Source organism: Morone saxatilis, unplaced genomic scaffold, assembly GCF_004916995.1.
Source record: "Morone saxatilis isolate NCDOM2014 unplaced genomic scaffold, NCSU_SB_2.0 Contig5, whole genome shotgun sequence".
In the NCBI taxonomy this organism is placed as follows: Eukaryota; Metazoa; Chordata; class Actinopteri; family Moronidae; genus Morone; species Morone saxatilis.
The window spans coordinates 10,482,134-10,498,915 of NW_023340095.1; the positions used below are offsets into that span (position 1 = coordinate 10,482,134).

The window sequence follows — 16,782 nt, forward strand, 5'->3', positions numbered from 1 at the left end:
ATTCAGATTCTAACAAACATATATTTTCCCCTCATGTTCGGCTTATATGCTCTAAACCATCATCACACTTCTTTCCCTGTTAAAAGATTGTCCATTCCCAAGCAATAGTTCCACTGACACAGTATTCCTTGTACTGCAGTTACCATAGGTTATGTCAGCCACAATACTGTTTACAATGATCTAATGAAGGTAACATTGAAGTGGATGGTTTGCTGGCTCTTCGGACTGGATTGGTGGATGAAAGAGGAACAAGAGGGATAGCTCATGTGGGAAGTTAAGGGTCGTCCTCTGAGTGATCAACCTTTTAAATCCCACCCTAGCCATGCCAATAATCTTTTGGATGCTTTCCACCAGGTACTGGGTGATATCACAGCTGTCCATAAAACTGTGGTGACATTTACTTTCCTGTTGACCCTTTCTCTCTGCTGCACCACTGACTGCCATTATCGGCACACTCTGTCTTCCAGCACAAGGTCAATTGAGCTTCTCCTCCAGAATATATTTCAAGTGGTAGCAGGCTTATCTGTCAGTGTGTGTGTATTGACTTATGAATGAATGTATGGTTAGTGGTGTGTCAAGGCTGCAGGCATGTTAACGTGTTTTAGATATGATATGAGCTCTGTATGATAAATGTTTGAAATCCATTACTGGTGAAGCAACATGTGAAAGTCAAAGAAGCGTGTGGACAGGCATGCAAGCTACATCTGGGCTCTTAAGCATGACTGCAGGTTTGCTGGTAAGTCACGACACAACTCGATGTGCATGTGTCATCTGACAGACGGCACAAAAGCAATACCCATGTGTGCATATTGCAATGTGTACATGTAGCTGGATGGAAAATGTGCTGAAAGGAAATGGTGAACAGTAATTTATGGGTAAATAAAGAAAAGCGTGTAAGGGCATGGCAATAATCCTCTCTTTGGGCTAACCTCAGTTCATTTCTCCCTTTTCTCTTATTAAACATCTAATTTCAATCTTTAATTGTGATGTTTTTGTGCCTTTCTGCTCCAGAACAGAACCAACCTCGAAGAGATGTGTCTACTTGCTGTACTCATCAGGGCCAAAGATGGAGCTAAAAAAGATGGTTTGAATGTCAAGTGAGGCTGCCAGTGACTGTAGTCCTGTCGAAAAAGGCAGGACCATAGAGAGAGAATAAAAGACTTGCAATCAGACATAACAGAGAGACGTGTTCAGGGAGGGTGCAAGGAGAACCGAGGTTGAGAAGTACTGCATGGAAACAAGAGGACTGTTTAACGTCCATTTATCTCTACCCCTATCCCTCTATTCATCCCTTCATTGTGCTATAGGTGGGTCACTACACTACAGTGTTCCTCTGTCTGTATGGGGGGGGTGGCAACACATTGCCAGCTTTCATAGCAGCCTCGGACAAGTACTCCTGGTTTTCTGCCACAGCAGGGCGAATACGTCCATTCTGCCGGTAGAAGAAGCGTGTGCTGCAGTCCTGCAGGTACTCAGGATTGTGCAGTGAGGACTTCGGGGGTAGACTGTGCTGCCAGTATTCAGGATTGTCAAAAGTGGCCTTCTTGCCTTTCTTATCAAACATGATGGTGCTGCTGGTGATGCCTGAGTGCAGAGTGTGTCCTGAATGCCCCGGATGCAGGGTGTGTGATGGATACGATGGGTGAGGGAGGTGGCCAGGGGGTACTACATATCCAGAGGAGGAGACCGTGTGGCTTGATGTTGATGGGTTGACTGTCTGCGATACTGATTGGGCAGCAGAGGACCCAGGGCCAGAGATGGAGACTGCGCCAGCCAATCCGTTCTTGTCCCCAGGGTTAAGGAAAGTATTCAGGTACAGTGGCTCATTGATATACTCATCGTCCCCGTGAAGGGTCTGGCTCTTGGGAGCAGCAGCAGCTCCAGCCATGTGCAGGGTGTGGCAGCCCGCTCCATCAATCACTGCGTGGGCGTCACCGTTCCTACGACGTGTGACAAAGGGGTTTTCCTCTACTGGGTTGAGATAGTCTGGGGAAAAAAATGGGGTGGTAAGATTCGCTAGGATCTTTTCATCTCTACTGAAACAGCTATTGTAGACACTAAAAAGTGATTTACAGTAACACTAAAATAATGCTTAGAAAGTTATTTCTGTATTTCTGTGGCCTTTGGGTTAACATATCATATATCGAGTGCAGTATGTAAATATACACAAGTAGTAGTTCTCAAAACTGTTAAAGCAACCTGAGTTGTTCTTGTCCCTCATGGCAGCCATGTAGCCATCCTGGTCCTTGTCTCCTTTGGCTCCTCGTTCTCCTAAAAGACCAGTCGGATCAGCACTGTAACGCTGTCCACTACTATCCTCCCCTCCACCTTGGGAAGCAAAAAGACAGGAAGGAAGCAAGAAATACATTTAAAACATGGTACTTTACAAACCTTATATCCAGGATGGAGATCCTGGATACTTTGTAAATAAACACTGCAATCTATTATTGTGTACTGTTATCTATTTTCTCCTGTGAGTTAACTCATGGACAGGGCTGTGACTAATTATTAATAAATGTCAGGCACTTTGTATTTTTATGGGGATTTGAATGCACAGTAGGTAGATATACATTTATTTATAAAGCTTGCTTAAGGCTTGATTTGTCCCTTTTCTGCTGAAAACTAATCTGCGAAGGAGGCATAAATGGGCCGAACAGAACTAGAAGACGCCACTGCTGATGCTTCTCTCCTGTTGCCTGACAGGTGCAATATGTGACTTAGTTTTGATCAAGATCCTGTCTGCCTGCCATAGTGGTTTCTATCTTATGGTTATGGATTTTTAAAAGCTAATACAACATTTTTATTTCGTTAGTGCTGGAAAGAGTTAGGCATACGCCAAAGCCATTACGCACTTTGTACAATTTACTGAAATTATGTAATATAACTAATAATAACTGATCAAATCAATCAGTAGCCAAGCAAAAATTAAAAAACTAAATAAAAAACATTTAAAATGTATTGTATATTTCTGTTTCTGTTTCAACCCTTTTGAGTGATGACATCTGTAAAACAACACAGTATTACCATGAGCTGAAACCTCTGTATTTTAGTGTCATATTTTCATTTCTTTTTTAAAGACATAGTAGTTGACTAAATTGATTTCAAGAGTAGATCAATTTGATTAAAATTAAAATAATTCTGCCACAGGAAATGCTATACAAAAAATAAATTGTAATAACCCTGGTTAAGTAAGTAAGTAAGTAAGTGAGTTAATTTTAATTTATAAAGCACATTTAAAACACAGGTATAAAACTGACCAAAGTGCTGTACAGGTGCGGATGACTAAAAAAGGCAAATTAAGTTAAGAGAGTACTTTGCTCATGCAAAGAGGAATATAATTGGGAAATGTACTGCCAACAGCTTAATCAAACTATTAATTTACTCTTTTCACAACATTATGCAAATATAAACACAGTTGATAACAGAGATCAGATTAATGCTGTAAGAAGTAATTTTAACATACAAACTTTAGTCAAATGTTGCTCAATGATTTAAACTCCAAGTTGCAACAGTTAACTGAACTAACGCTCTTATAGACTGTTCTTTTATAGACATTTTTATTTTCCTCACACTTAGTGAGGAGATTACCTTTCCCCTCAGTTTCTAAAATTTTTGGATAACACTTTTCTTTACCTAGTCCTGCAGTGAGAGCGGAGCCAGGCCCAAGGGTACTTGACCTTGGGGAGGCCTGCCTCCTCAGGGTGCCATTGCAGCGAGGGTCGTCCTGGTTGCCACGACCAAATCCGCCACCAATCTGCCCCCCTGAGGCCAGGTCCTGTGGAGGGAGGCAGCCTCCAGACACTGGTGGAACAGAGACCACTCTTGGGAGGGTGGCCAGCATGTCCTCCATGCTGAAACTGGCATCCTGGTAGCCAAACTGGTTCTGGGTAGAAGGAGAGGAAAGAAGGGGGGCGGTGTTAGACACAATTACAAGAATATCAATTTACCAAGCCAAAGAAAACCACCTGAAACAAATACAGGTGGTTTTCCATACAGGGAGTTTTGGCATCTATGGATGATTAAAGTTTAACTTATTCTCCAAGTATGTTGTCTAGTCATGAAAAACATTGAAAACAGCTGATATGATTTACAAATAAAGTACAAAACAGTAAAAACACATAAATAAAACAATGAAATAAGGACTTAATAAGTACCATACATTTTTTCTTAGTTATAAAATGTACTGTAAAAAATGGGCAATTCAAGTTCTTTGTACCATTGTTCATCAGTAATATTTAAATGTGACAGGCAGGGGAGACAAACAGCAGTGCCAAACAATGATATGGCAGCATGACTGCCAAGGACAATTTAATTAAAAGGATTTTAATTAAAAGGCTCCATGCAGCAAAGTCTTAAAGTAGCCATATCAGCCCTGCCCTGCTGTGTGCATTTGTGTCTACGCTCATGACAAAAAAGGCTTTTTTAGAACCTCACTGGGTGCTTTATTCTGATTTATCTTTTTCCCCATGTATCCAGCAAGAGGTTTATTTTCCGTTTTTAAATTCCCTCTCTTACTTACCCTCGCACAGCGTCTCAAAAGTCTGTAATCATACTAATAAGATAGAAAATCTGTTATTTTTCTACACTTATTTTCCTTTGAACACACAAGTTGTAAGAAAGGCAAAGGGGACCAAAGTTCCTGGATTTCTGGTCTATGATAGAAGGTGCAGATTCAAATCCCACTTTAGTCCGGAAGTTTTTAGCCTTGTATTAGAAATTAAAGATGTTGAGATAATGACTATTTTTAGGCTGTAAAATTGTCAAATTCAATAGGACACCAGCACAAAGTATCAGCAAATAGCAGTTTCAAACCAAAGTCTGACAACTGCCATGTCCTGGTCAAACCCTGGTTGTTGTTTTTTGATGCTACAGTGTTTACAGGTCACACAAAAGGCAAAATCGATCAAGAACTTTGTAGATACTGTTTAAGAGGCATGTTCATTTTCTGGTACTGCATCATTCTTTTTCATTGTCTGTCTTTCACTGTTGGATTCTACCTCATTTTCTCATACAGTGGTCTGTACTTTAAGCCTAGAGGTATTAGTTAAAGTCCCACAGCTCACATTGTGTTTTCATTACCACTGTAACTATATCTATTAAATAACCCCCTCTCAGTCCTCATTTACTCCTCAGCCTCATCTCTCCTCTCAATGTTATAAAAGAAAAATACCATCACTAACCTGAAGACAAAAGCGAAATGTCTTTAAATGATGTTTGAAGTCACTAAGTGCTAACACCACAGATACATTATTTTGAAATAGTCTTGGCCATAAATTCCATCATTAACTTAATGAATAAATTGTCGAAACAGAGTGAGAAAAGAAAAAACATCACACTTGAATTTAGGAGATTTAGGGGAGAGTAAAGTCTTCCATTCAAATGTCTCTCTGTAAAAAGCAAGGAAGCATGTGGCCATGCCACGTGTTTTAGCCACTACTAAACTTTCAATTCTTGCAAATTCTGAACTGTAATTGTTAGGTAAATGCATAGTAATGACAGTTTGGTGAAAACCATGTGCGTTGTGTGTGTGTGTGTGTTTGTGTGTGTGTGAGGGGACTATGGGGGGAACTATGCAAGTGTGAAAATTATATTTATGTGTAAATACTGCATTTTGTTGGCTACAATAATTGAGTTCATTACAATCAACTGCATGATTTATGTGAATGAATGTAACTGTTGAAAACTAATCAAATAATTCAGTATGCACCCCAATAAGAAATACTAACAAAAAACAAAACAAAACTGTGGAGGATAACTTTACAAAATATTATGCAAATAAATAATCTGTCACCCAGTGAAATGCACCAAACAGAGTTGGAAAAGGAGTCATGTCTCTCATTGGCATTCAGCAGACATTTCTATCCTGACACAAACACAGGGAGATGTTGGAATACAAAATGGCTGAGTTGCCTGGCTGTGTGACTGGTTTTGTGATAGATTTACGTCCAGAGACAGACAATAAACTTTTGAACAGTTGAGGAACAGAGGGAATCTGGCCGTAAATCCCAATTTTGAAGAAGGCAATTACCACAGTTTCACAATGGAGAAGGACCAAGGGAAACCGTCAGAGAAAGAGGGAGCAACAGGGAGATGAGAGTGAAGCTAAGAAAGCTGTGTGAGTTCTGTTTTAAGATCTCAATCTTTTGTGCTTGAACAGGAGAGTCCTGAAATACACGCTGAGAAAACTCATTCCCACATCACTTTAGAGACCATCTAAATGATCTGAATGACAACTTTATATTGTCTCCTTTTCTATCACGGTTCAATCACCCTGCTGCTACCGTCAAAAAGAAATCATTATATGAAAGTCCATGTGAAATTAAAATATAAGCAACTTAGTTCTAATTTACTCTACAACAACAAGAAAACCATACAAGTACCAAGATGAATATTAAATAGAACAAGGGTTTTGTTTTAGTAAGCATTCTTCAGAGCAGCCTTTGTGTAATATACAGTAGGAGAAAACTTTCTGAGTGTATTGACTCACCATGATTTGATTATACTTATTATGGAGGGATAAGAAAAAAACCTTTTGTCTTTGCATTTTTAATTTTTTTCCAGACTGTGGGGTGGGGTGGTCGAGGAGAGTGAATGCCCCTTCCTGACTAACTGACTGACAAAAATAAATGAAATGCATGTGTAACAGCATTCTCTCCTAAAATGTTATGGAAATAAGCAATATCAAAGTTACATGGATGTCTTGGGACTTACAGTATCAGGGTTTGTGTTATTGGCAGAACTAGCCAGCCTGTTTTCATAATTGAATAGACATTTCCACTAAAATGGGAAACAGCTGCTGTTTCACTGCAGATCTGCTGCATAAGAGGCCTGTAAAAGCTCAGTTTGATTATTCAAAAATTAACTGACTGCACAGTATCCGTGGCATTTATGAAAAAGGGATGGTTTACTCTTGTTGGTCAAGTAAATCATTTCATTTATGTGTTAGAGGCAATACCTTCACAGAGAGTAAGGGTCATGTTGGCATAGATTACACTCAAGTTTCTGCAAGCTGATTCAAGGTCCATAAAAATGAAACTTGTCTATTTTGTTAAAAGGGATTAAAGAGTGATTTACAGTAGTACTTTGCTACATTTTATCTTCTGTTTGGATCTCCTACATTCATACTTAATGCAAATTAATGCTTTTATTTAGAAAATAATCTGACATAATCTTCTGAAGTTCAGGAACACAAATCATTAAAACCCTTTAACTTGTATTGGAAAACTAAGCCAAAGAAGTACTTGAATCAAGAAACAGAGAGAAACTTTTGATCACTTTAACGATGGGAGTGGAATTCTAAATGTGGGAGAGTTATTACTACTGCTGAGTTTCTGTTTTCAGTAAAGGAGTCCAGAAACTGTAGCTTAACTGCTAGTTTCATGGTTATTGTGGCATTTTAAATCTGATTTCTCTGGTAGATATAGTCAGAGCAACAAATTCTGAACAAAAACAAATGACCACTGCCGTCTTGTTGCATACTGGTAACTAAAAGAAAAAGAAGGCGAACTACAAATGGATGGCTTAATGAAAGCAATCGGTTCGCTTGTGTCATCTTAAACAGCTATTCAAAAATCTATTAGTTAAAACAACCCCCTGCTAATAAAGAAATATGTATTTTTTAACATTGCATTCTTTGTTCCTATCCTTCCACTGCTGCTCAACAGGGAAACACAAAGATAACTTGATATGTCTAACTAACATGACTAACTAAGAATGGTTACAACAAGCAAAGCCTGTTTCATGGTACATATGGGCACCTGTATATTGTAACATAGACTTCAACATCTGTGAACCTATTCTTTAAGCTGTTTTTTTTTTATACTCTTAAAAAAAAAACAACACCTTGCTGGAGTCCATGCGTGCGCGGGGAGTGTATGCGAGTGGTGGAATGTTGAAGGAGTGAGGAACCAGGTACTCTTCAGCATCCATCAGGTCCTCCAGCTCCTCCTCGTCTAGGAGGCTCTGGAAGAACTTGCTGTCATTGGGGCTGGGCAGCTTCATGCGGTCGTCACCCTGAGAAAAGTTGTTTGTGGATGTACAGCATGTGTGTATTCAGTAATTTGTATTAGTAATTGATGATGATAAAGAAATTATGAAGAAATAATAACTAATCCAAGCATAACAATACATTTTTTAATTGTGTCACATTTAAGGTAAAATGCCAGAAATATCAGAGCAACAAGTAGTTTACATATAAACAAGCGAAGTGGAGAATATGACTTGAAAAGAGAAATAAAAATAAAATAAAGATTTGTGTCATTATTAATTTGACTTCTGCTAATGATGTAGGCTCAGCTTTATTGTATTTGTTGACTAATTTAAGCCTAACACAACCACACAGTCAGTTTAAGGTATAACACACAGGCAATGAAATTAGTAATTAGTTTATTTTTTCGCAAAGGAATAAGAAAAGTAAAATGTAATTTGCAATGGATATTAAGGGCACCTACTAATTAGTAACACGCTGCATAAATTGGCAAAATATTAGAAAATGATACAAAAACAAGCACAAAGGAGAAGATTGGCTAGTTTTCACTTCAAAGCTTACTGATTTGGGTTTTAAGATAACAAATGTGATCAAATCCTAAAGGCATCTAATCCAGATCTTGTTGGTGTGTCATCAAGATTTACCTACCTGGATGACCAGGTATCTTTGGGGATCACGAGCCATCCGAGTAAACTCTGCAGCCAGCTCCTTGAACTTGGGCCGACTGTCTGCATCAATCATCCAGCCTGAAAAATGTATTTGTGTTATTGTCCGACAATGAATTTCCAAATACATATCTAGATATTGATATCGTGTGGATACTTGATATTGATTTTGCCAATAGGCATTGACTATAAATTCGACCCTATTAATGTAATGTACATTTTCCCACTGTATGTTTTTCTTGGCTGTAAGCAAAAGCCTCATCTACACGGATCAAATCAGTTTATTTCCTCATGCTCTGTGAACTTAACTGAACCTAAGTGGGAGGAAAGGTGCAATATGTCGGGTACAAGTCAGTGGTGATCAAGCAGAGCATTTCTGTATTCTTCATACTTTGGTGTCAAGGATTCTGCCTACGCACACCACGTCAAATATGTATATGCCTTTTTTCTTTACTGTGCTTTTTGCATAAAAACATTCATAATACTTTTTGCACTTTTTACACATTTTTCATTTGAAGTACATGTGCATGTGGCTGCAGTGTGAATGGCTGTCACTTAACATTAAAGGTATGTATGAGAGGGGACTGTGTTAAAGGCTACTACTACAAACTGAGGCAGCTTGACTCAACCACAATTGTATAGACCAATCAGAGTCTTATGAGGAACTAATGGCAGCTATGGCATGAGCTATGATGGCGGCTGCTAAAGAGGTTAGTGTAGATGCTGCTAGCATCAGTTCTATCAGACCTGGAATGTTTCTTCATCAAAAGAAGAACAGAGAAAGGCACTGAAGCCTTTCTCGATGGAAAACATGTTTTCGCTTTTTTCCCAATTGCCTTCTTTAAGAGTTTGACTGTTATATGTGTCTATGATTAGCTTGGCCTGCCAGTGCATTTTGTCATCCAACTTACATTCTGTATTGAAATTTCCCACTTCTAAAAGTCTCAAAAGATTTTTCATTTAAACCATTTCCATTGCATAAAACATTCTTATTTGTCCCATAATGAACAATTACAGAATTTTTTAGTTCTCTTTATTGTAATCAAGTTTTCCAATCTAAAGATAAATACTGTTTCATCACTAGAATGGCCATATGGAGTAATGTGCTCTTCTGCCAAGTTTTCGGTGAACACAAGGGTATGATGCCAAAGCAATCATGTGATCTGGCCCTGAGAAGAGCCCATCTAGGTATCCAGGGAAATAAGAGATAGAGATCGAAAGACGGAGAGACGTGGCACAAGTACAAGACAAGACAAGTAGACACATATACAGACACAAGAGATTTCATATGTAAAAAATATCATCTTTTATTTTGCTAGCTACTTTCATGCCAATAAACCCTGGAGTAGTGAAGTGAATATCAGGAGAAGCGTTTCTACCACATGTGTGCCGTGCAGCGTGTGTCTGTGCATTTGGGTGTATGAGTTCTGCATGTGTAGTGCAAAAAGAAAGGGAGATAGCCGGCAGGTGACAGTGACCTCTCCCTGCTGTGGTCTATGTGTCTGCTTGCCAGGTTGGCGCAGGTTCAGGGTGTCAGTAAGAGCCAAGGTTACAGTGAGGCCCAAAGGCTGCAACTTGGAGACTAGAGGACAAGGCCAGAGTGGAGCTGGCACCAAGTCTTTGTCCTGGCAGCAGTGGCCAGAGGTTACATCGCCACCTGTGACCCCAGTGCCTGATGGCATGACAACAGTGACCGACCAATAAGGGAAACATGTTGGTGGTGGCTTAAAAAAATGAACTTCTAATACATCTTCTACCATAACTCCTCCTGAACTTTGTTATTTTTGAAGGATTTCTTACTATTATTGCTATCAGAAAGATGTTTCTTTGGCATTCCTCTTGTAACAATATCAACTGAAAAGTGAAACTGAAAAATAACAGCTGGGCTGAATTTTATAATAGAAATATTTCGGCTTGAAAAATTTCCCCTTTGACACCACCTGGACCCTTTTGTACAAAACAGCCGTTGTGGCATTTTGAATATCACTCAGTAAAAGCGTAATTATTTTTGCCTGCTTCAACTAAAAAACAGTTTGCCCTCTCTACACCCTTTTCTACTGTTTGAAATACCGCGGATGGAGACAAAAACTGAAAATGTACAATATATTCCAATCCTAAACAATGGTAATTTTTGAGGCTGTGGTTTGTATTGGCCTTCCATTTGATTATATTACACTGTAAGGGCTTTCTGGTCTTTTGCCCACCCTAAGGCTCTACGTACATTTGACCATGACCATGTAGACATCAATGGTGCAGATGGGCGGCTGAGGAAGACGCTCTCCTTTCTCAAGCAGGTCTGGGATATCTCTGGTGGAAATCCCATCATATGGCTTCCCTCCAAAGGTCATTACCTCCCAAATGGTCACCCCTGAAAAGAAAAAGAGGGAATAGGGGAAGATAGACAAAAGAAAAAGATGACGTAAATGTAAGAGAACAAGAGAGCAGAAATCAGTAATGTAGAGCAGAATCATAAAATACATCCACAGAGAAAAGAACCAGCAAAGGAAACATATGTAGAATTAAGATGAGAGGAAATAAAGTAAAGAGAGTGAAGAAGAGCACAGGGTAGAGAAGATTAAAGCATTGAGAAGAGGAGTTTACACAGAAAGAGTAAAGAAGAGACAAGCAAAGAGATGTGATGGAGAAAGAAGTGAAATAGTTGAAAAGGAAAAACCGGAGATAGACCAGAACACGTAAAAAAAGTGGAAAAGTGGAGAGACAAAGAACAAAATAAGAAGAAACAGGAAAAGCAAAGATGTGAGGGAGCAGAAGAGATCAGAGAGGATGGGATGGAGAGACAGGAGAGAATACAAGTAGACGAGAAGAGGAAGCAACAAAACAAAGGGTCAAGAAGAAAGGAGAAGATAACAGAACACAAGTTAACAGAGGACAGAAGAACTAATCAGAGTCAGAGTCAGTCTGAACCTTCACTCTTCTTTAATCATGTTAGTGTTAATGAGCTAAGAAGTGGTAAGCAGGGTAAATGCACACTATAAGATGGAAGTATAATAGCCTGCGGTCATAGAGGACCACTAGGGACATGGACACACTAAACCATACTGATACTTTTAATCAAACACACATTATTCTCTTTGATATGACCCATCTTGCATATTTTTTTGAAAATCTTTTTTCAATGTCTTTTCATTCAGTCGTTAGACTTAAACTGGAAATTGTTATATTGCCATATTATGCAATATAGCAATACAAATCTTGATAGATTTAGAGATTGGTCTCTAGATTTAAATCTTGCTGACATGCTGATGGGTGTGAAGACTGATTTTAATATTAGAGGATTTAAACCACTTCACCACCCTTCTTTTATTTGTTAGCATTGCCACAGTGGCAAAAGCCTCCACTGCTACCTCGGTCTAACAAGCAATCTGGAGTTTGCTGTTCTCGCATTGCACAGGACCCCTTTCCCTGGACGATTGGCAGTGAACCATGTGATCTCAGTGAGAGCTCTCTTTTGTTCTGACCCCACTGTGGGGGGGATGAACTCCACACTAAAGTCAGGACAGCAGGGGCACTACCTATCTTCTGCCACAGGCTGAAAACTCACATTTTAAGACTAAAGTATATGTACGTACCCTATTTATTAAATTACATTTTCTTTAAAAAAAATAGAGTAGAGTCCATTCATTTATAGAAAACATTTATCACAAATTGGCATGGGGTGTGCACAGACTAGAACAGGAGGACTCTGCAGTGGGTGATTAAAACTACCCAGAAGATCATTGGTACTCAGCTACCCAGTATGAGCAAAGGTGCCTGTGCAGAACCCAAAGGACACTGATAGACAGTACCCACCCTCACCACAGCTTGTTCACCCTGCTGCCATCTGTGAAGAGGTACAGGAGCTTCCTCTGCCGTACCACCAGACTTAAAGATTTCTTCCCTTAGGCTGTGAGACTGTTAAATTCTTCCTCATCAATTCATCATACAAATTAGCATTTTTTTAATTTTAAATTTTTATGACTCATTAATCAATTTTTATTTTGTTTTTTAATAGTAGCATAAAGGGAACTGTATCTCAATTTCATTCTACAACCTTGTATTGTAAATGACAATAAAATAACCTTGAACCTGCTTTATGGACAATAGTTAAAATGAATATAAATAGGTATATAACTGAACAGATACATTAAAGAGACAATATAGTTACATTAATAATTAAAGGGACTCAAATGCACACACAGAATGATAAGATCAAATATTGACAATATATGAGTAAGACCTGACAGTGAGGGTAAACTGGACTTTGACTGTCTGAGTCTACTAAGAAAGAGGACCAATGAAGACTAAACTGGTGCCAGCCCATGCAGTGTTTCAAAAACACATACTTTCAAAAATCAATTTCATATTTCATGGGTAGCCAGTAAAGGTAGGATATCACAGGGGTGATTTGGTCTGTCTTTTTGTGAGGAAGCTCGCTGCTGCATTTTGAACTAGCTGCAGGTGAAAGAGGCATGACTGAGTTCTACATGAAGAGATAAAAGCATTGTAGTCGGTCTTCCCATCTCCAAAATAGAAAAAAAGCTTTTATTTTTGCAATGTGATAAAGCAAAAAAGAATTTCGCAAATCTTAAAGCTGGAAATAATTTGGTCTGTCTGATATATAACCCTCATGGTTTTGTCCACTTCAGACAAATTGCCTAAAAGAAAATTTTGAAGCTTACCGTAACTCCAAACGTCACTCTGATGCGTGAACTTCCTGTAATGAATACACTCCAGGGCCATCCATTTGATGGGCATCTGTCAGGTAAATGAATAGCACATCTGTTTTATATGCATGCAACATTTGCCATTAAAAAGAGTTGAAACTGATAAGGAAACTAACTACAAAAGTGTTGGGTTCAGACTAAACTAGGATCATCTTTTGGTGGGATCTTTTGGTGGGCATACACTGACTGTATAAACTGTGTTACAGACAAGAGTTGTATAACAGAATGAAGGAAAACAAGGTTTGGTGAAAGAGAAGACAAAGACATATATACACACACATGCACACACAAGCTCCAGCTGCATTGGAATAAGGTGGGGATGCGGCTTAACACTGTGATTAGATTTGAAGGCCAATTTTATTGATTACAGTGATGGAGGTTGAGTGGAGGGGGGTGTCGGAGGTTAGAGTGTGTCTGTCTTTCTCTCAGTGGAGGGGATAATACCAGAATACCAGTGATGACACAAACCATGATGGACACACTAGAAAAGGGGATGAGAGAGGATGAAATAGGCTTTCCTGAGAAGAGAGGGTTTTAAAACTAAATACAGAAGAGGAAAAGGATGAACAAAGATTTGAAGAGGCCAGAAGCTTGTGTACAGAGAGCTCCAAGGACATATTTGTTTACTACGTTTATAGGGTTTAGAGATCTTCATTCCCCAAAAGTAAATAAAACGGTCCAATAGAGCAGAATAGTATCTCACTGACTCCACTAAAACTGTCTTTTGTGATGGGCTAAGTTCCCCCCTGAGGATATAAAACCCTAATTAATATTAATGTCTATTGTTGTCTTTTGCACCATGTCAATAATGTTCAAAACAGTATTTCAATAATATTGTATCTCACTGAACCTTGGAAACCAAACACATCAAACAGCAGATAATAAAAGCAGATAATAAGGTCAGTCATGGCAGGCTCAACCGATAATATGGTACATACCAGTAGATTATAATATAGCATCTACCGACGTTTTGGGTGTGTTTGTTCATGCATGGTGGATTTTTGGAAATGCCATTAGGAGCACTACGAGAAGCGAAAAGACTTGATTCCTTTCACAGATGATCTGTCTCATGTTCTACTGTCAGGATAAAGTGGATTTCAGCAAATATGACAAAAAAGTAATTTTTAGTGCGGCTTTAATGTGTGTTTAAACAACAGTTGTAGTTTTATGGGGGGTTAGAGCTAGGCTATTTCTTGGCCTGGAGCAGTCACTTCCTGGAGTCTTGTCACTGTGAGGTTGCAAAGCAACAAGTGGAGACTCGACAAGTGTGTTCAGAAAGAAAGGAATGCAAATTTTTACTGTCACACACGCTACCTACAGACGTACGACCTGTAAGCTATCTAGCAACAGACGTCCTGATCATCTCTGTGGAAGTGTGTCTGTGTTTTTATTTAGCTTAGCCTCTGACTCACCATATCTCTGTAATCGTAATCTTTTTCCTTGTGTCTCTGTATGTTCATGAATAAGATTCAGAAAGCACTGGGAAAGTGGCTACTTGCGACTTTACATTGATGTTACACGTTACACAACACATTTGTGTTGCCTTCAAAACTCGCTCATGTTCTGTCTAAGAAGCAGTTATAGTGACATGGTCTGTAGCTTTATAATCACTGTATAGATGTGAGAGTAATATCGAGCTACTTATCTAATTCTCTGCAATCAGACATCAAAGAAGTATGAGTAGTAGTAGTAGCTTTAAGCAGCTACAAGAATCTTTCTTTTTGTGTTGATTTTGGAGGCCCCTGTGGACAAAAGCAGTGTTTTTTCCACTGCCTCGTTTTGTCTGATTTAGACGGGAATCTTCCCAAATCCGACCTGGTGGCAGCTGGTGGCATTAAGAATAACTTTATGGAAATATCCAGCCTTCTCACTGATGGTTTTGTTTATGTAGGTCAAAAACTGAGACTGTTTCAGAACCAGTTAAAAACTCCTTGTAGGACATTTAAAGAACTACTACTACTATTCTCCCCATAGTATTGCACAGTACAGTGTGAGGCTCAAAGATGTCAAACAAATTTGTTTACTTGTCGGATAGAGTAGATTTCATGTGTCACAGAGTGATGACTGGATTTACCTTTCCTCCATCAGCATTATATTCCTTCTCATTAACATCCAGCAGGCGAGCCAGACCAAAGTCGGTGATCTTGATGTGGTTGGGAGATTTGACGAGGACATTTCGGGCTGCCAAATCCCTGTGAACCAGCCTGCGCTCCTCCAAATACATCATCCCCTGCAACACACACAGACACACACACAGAACAATTATTTCCTGTCTAGGTCATTTATTATTATTTTTAGGTATTTTTTGGGGCTTTTTTATTGCATTTAATTGATAGAGACAGCCGAAGGCAGACAGGAAAGGGGGGCAGAAAGAGAGGGGATGGCACACAGCAAAGGGTAGCAGGTCGGACTCAAGGACTCAGCCTCGGTACATGGGTCGCCAGCTCTACCAACTGAGCTAACCGGGCGCCCAATCGAGGTCATTTATATACAATAGACGTAACTGTGTGCGCTAGTATGCAGTAACTGACATAAACACACGTGCAAGTATGATTCCTGTTCAACATCACCATCTGTCTTCATCATCATCATCACTATCATTACAACCACCATCAAGACCCCATTAGAATTTCTATAATTATTCGTGTCATCATCATTACCACCTCATTGTTATTTTTATGGCTATAATTCACATCAATCAACAACTAGACTGTGGAAAAGCCCTCTTTATTGCCACATGCTTGGCAATGCAATAGCAGCAGCATCCATAAGCATCAACCCAGAGGCAGGTTTTCAATTAAAGACAGGACCCATAGGAGTGAGGAATGTTGGAGTAAAACTTTTTATTTAATACATTTACTGAACAATTAAGAAGCTACCTCTCTGCTCTTTCTCCCTGTCCATACTTGAATTAATAATGATTATCTGCCATGAACAAAAGAAAATACATTTTTGTCCGACATTCATAAGTGTTCAGATTCAAGTGGCCATGTGATTTAACCACAACATGTATTTCTTTTTCCAGTAAAAAGTATTCATAACCCCTTTGAGGGTCAAACATGGACAGCTATTTTGTGTCAGCCTTTGAAAAAACTATATCAACCTGTTAGACAAACACAAACCCACACACACACTTACAGATGAATAAATTGGGTATGAGAATTAGCATCACAACCAGATAATCAGATAAAGAAGTTCAGTCTGACACAAAATGCCAATAATGTCCTCAAGCTACAAAAGAACAGCTCTGTATAGTTGTGTAAAAGCTTTTTCAGTAGCGCATCTACAGCCTACAGTGCCTATTGTGCATCCCTGCAAGAGTGGACCTGAAGAGAAAGAAAGATCGTATCTGAAGGGAAAGAAAGATGAGGAGGTGGGGGCACTATTTCAAATTGGACGAGCAATA

At 39.1% G+C, this 16,782-nt stretch overlaps 1 protein-coding gene across 1 annotated transcript in view; it reads right to left on the reverse strand.

The window, feature by feature from the left end:
- Positions 1–15: 15 nt before the first annotated feature.
- The window catches only part of erbb4b (erb-b2 receptor tyrosine kinase 4b), a 293,042-nt gene continuing 276,275 nt past the window's right edge, over positions 16–16,782 (reverse strand). Inside the window, 8 exon segments of the mRNA XM_035677324.1 lie at positions 16–1,971; positions 2,200–2,328; positions 3,634–3,883; positions 7,843–8,013; positions 8,636–8,733; positions 10,874–11,020; positions 13,332–13,407; positions 15,451–15,606. Coding sequence (XP_035533217.1) covers positions 1,316–1,971; positions 2,200–2,328; positions 3,634–3,883; positions 7,843–8,013; positions 8,636–8,733; positions 10,874–11,020; positions 13,332–13,407; positions 15,451–15,606 — 1,683 coding nt within the window. The 3' untranslated portion in view covers positions 16–1,315.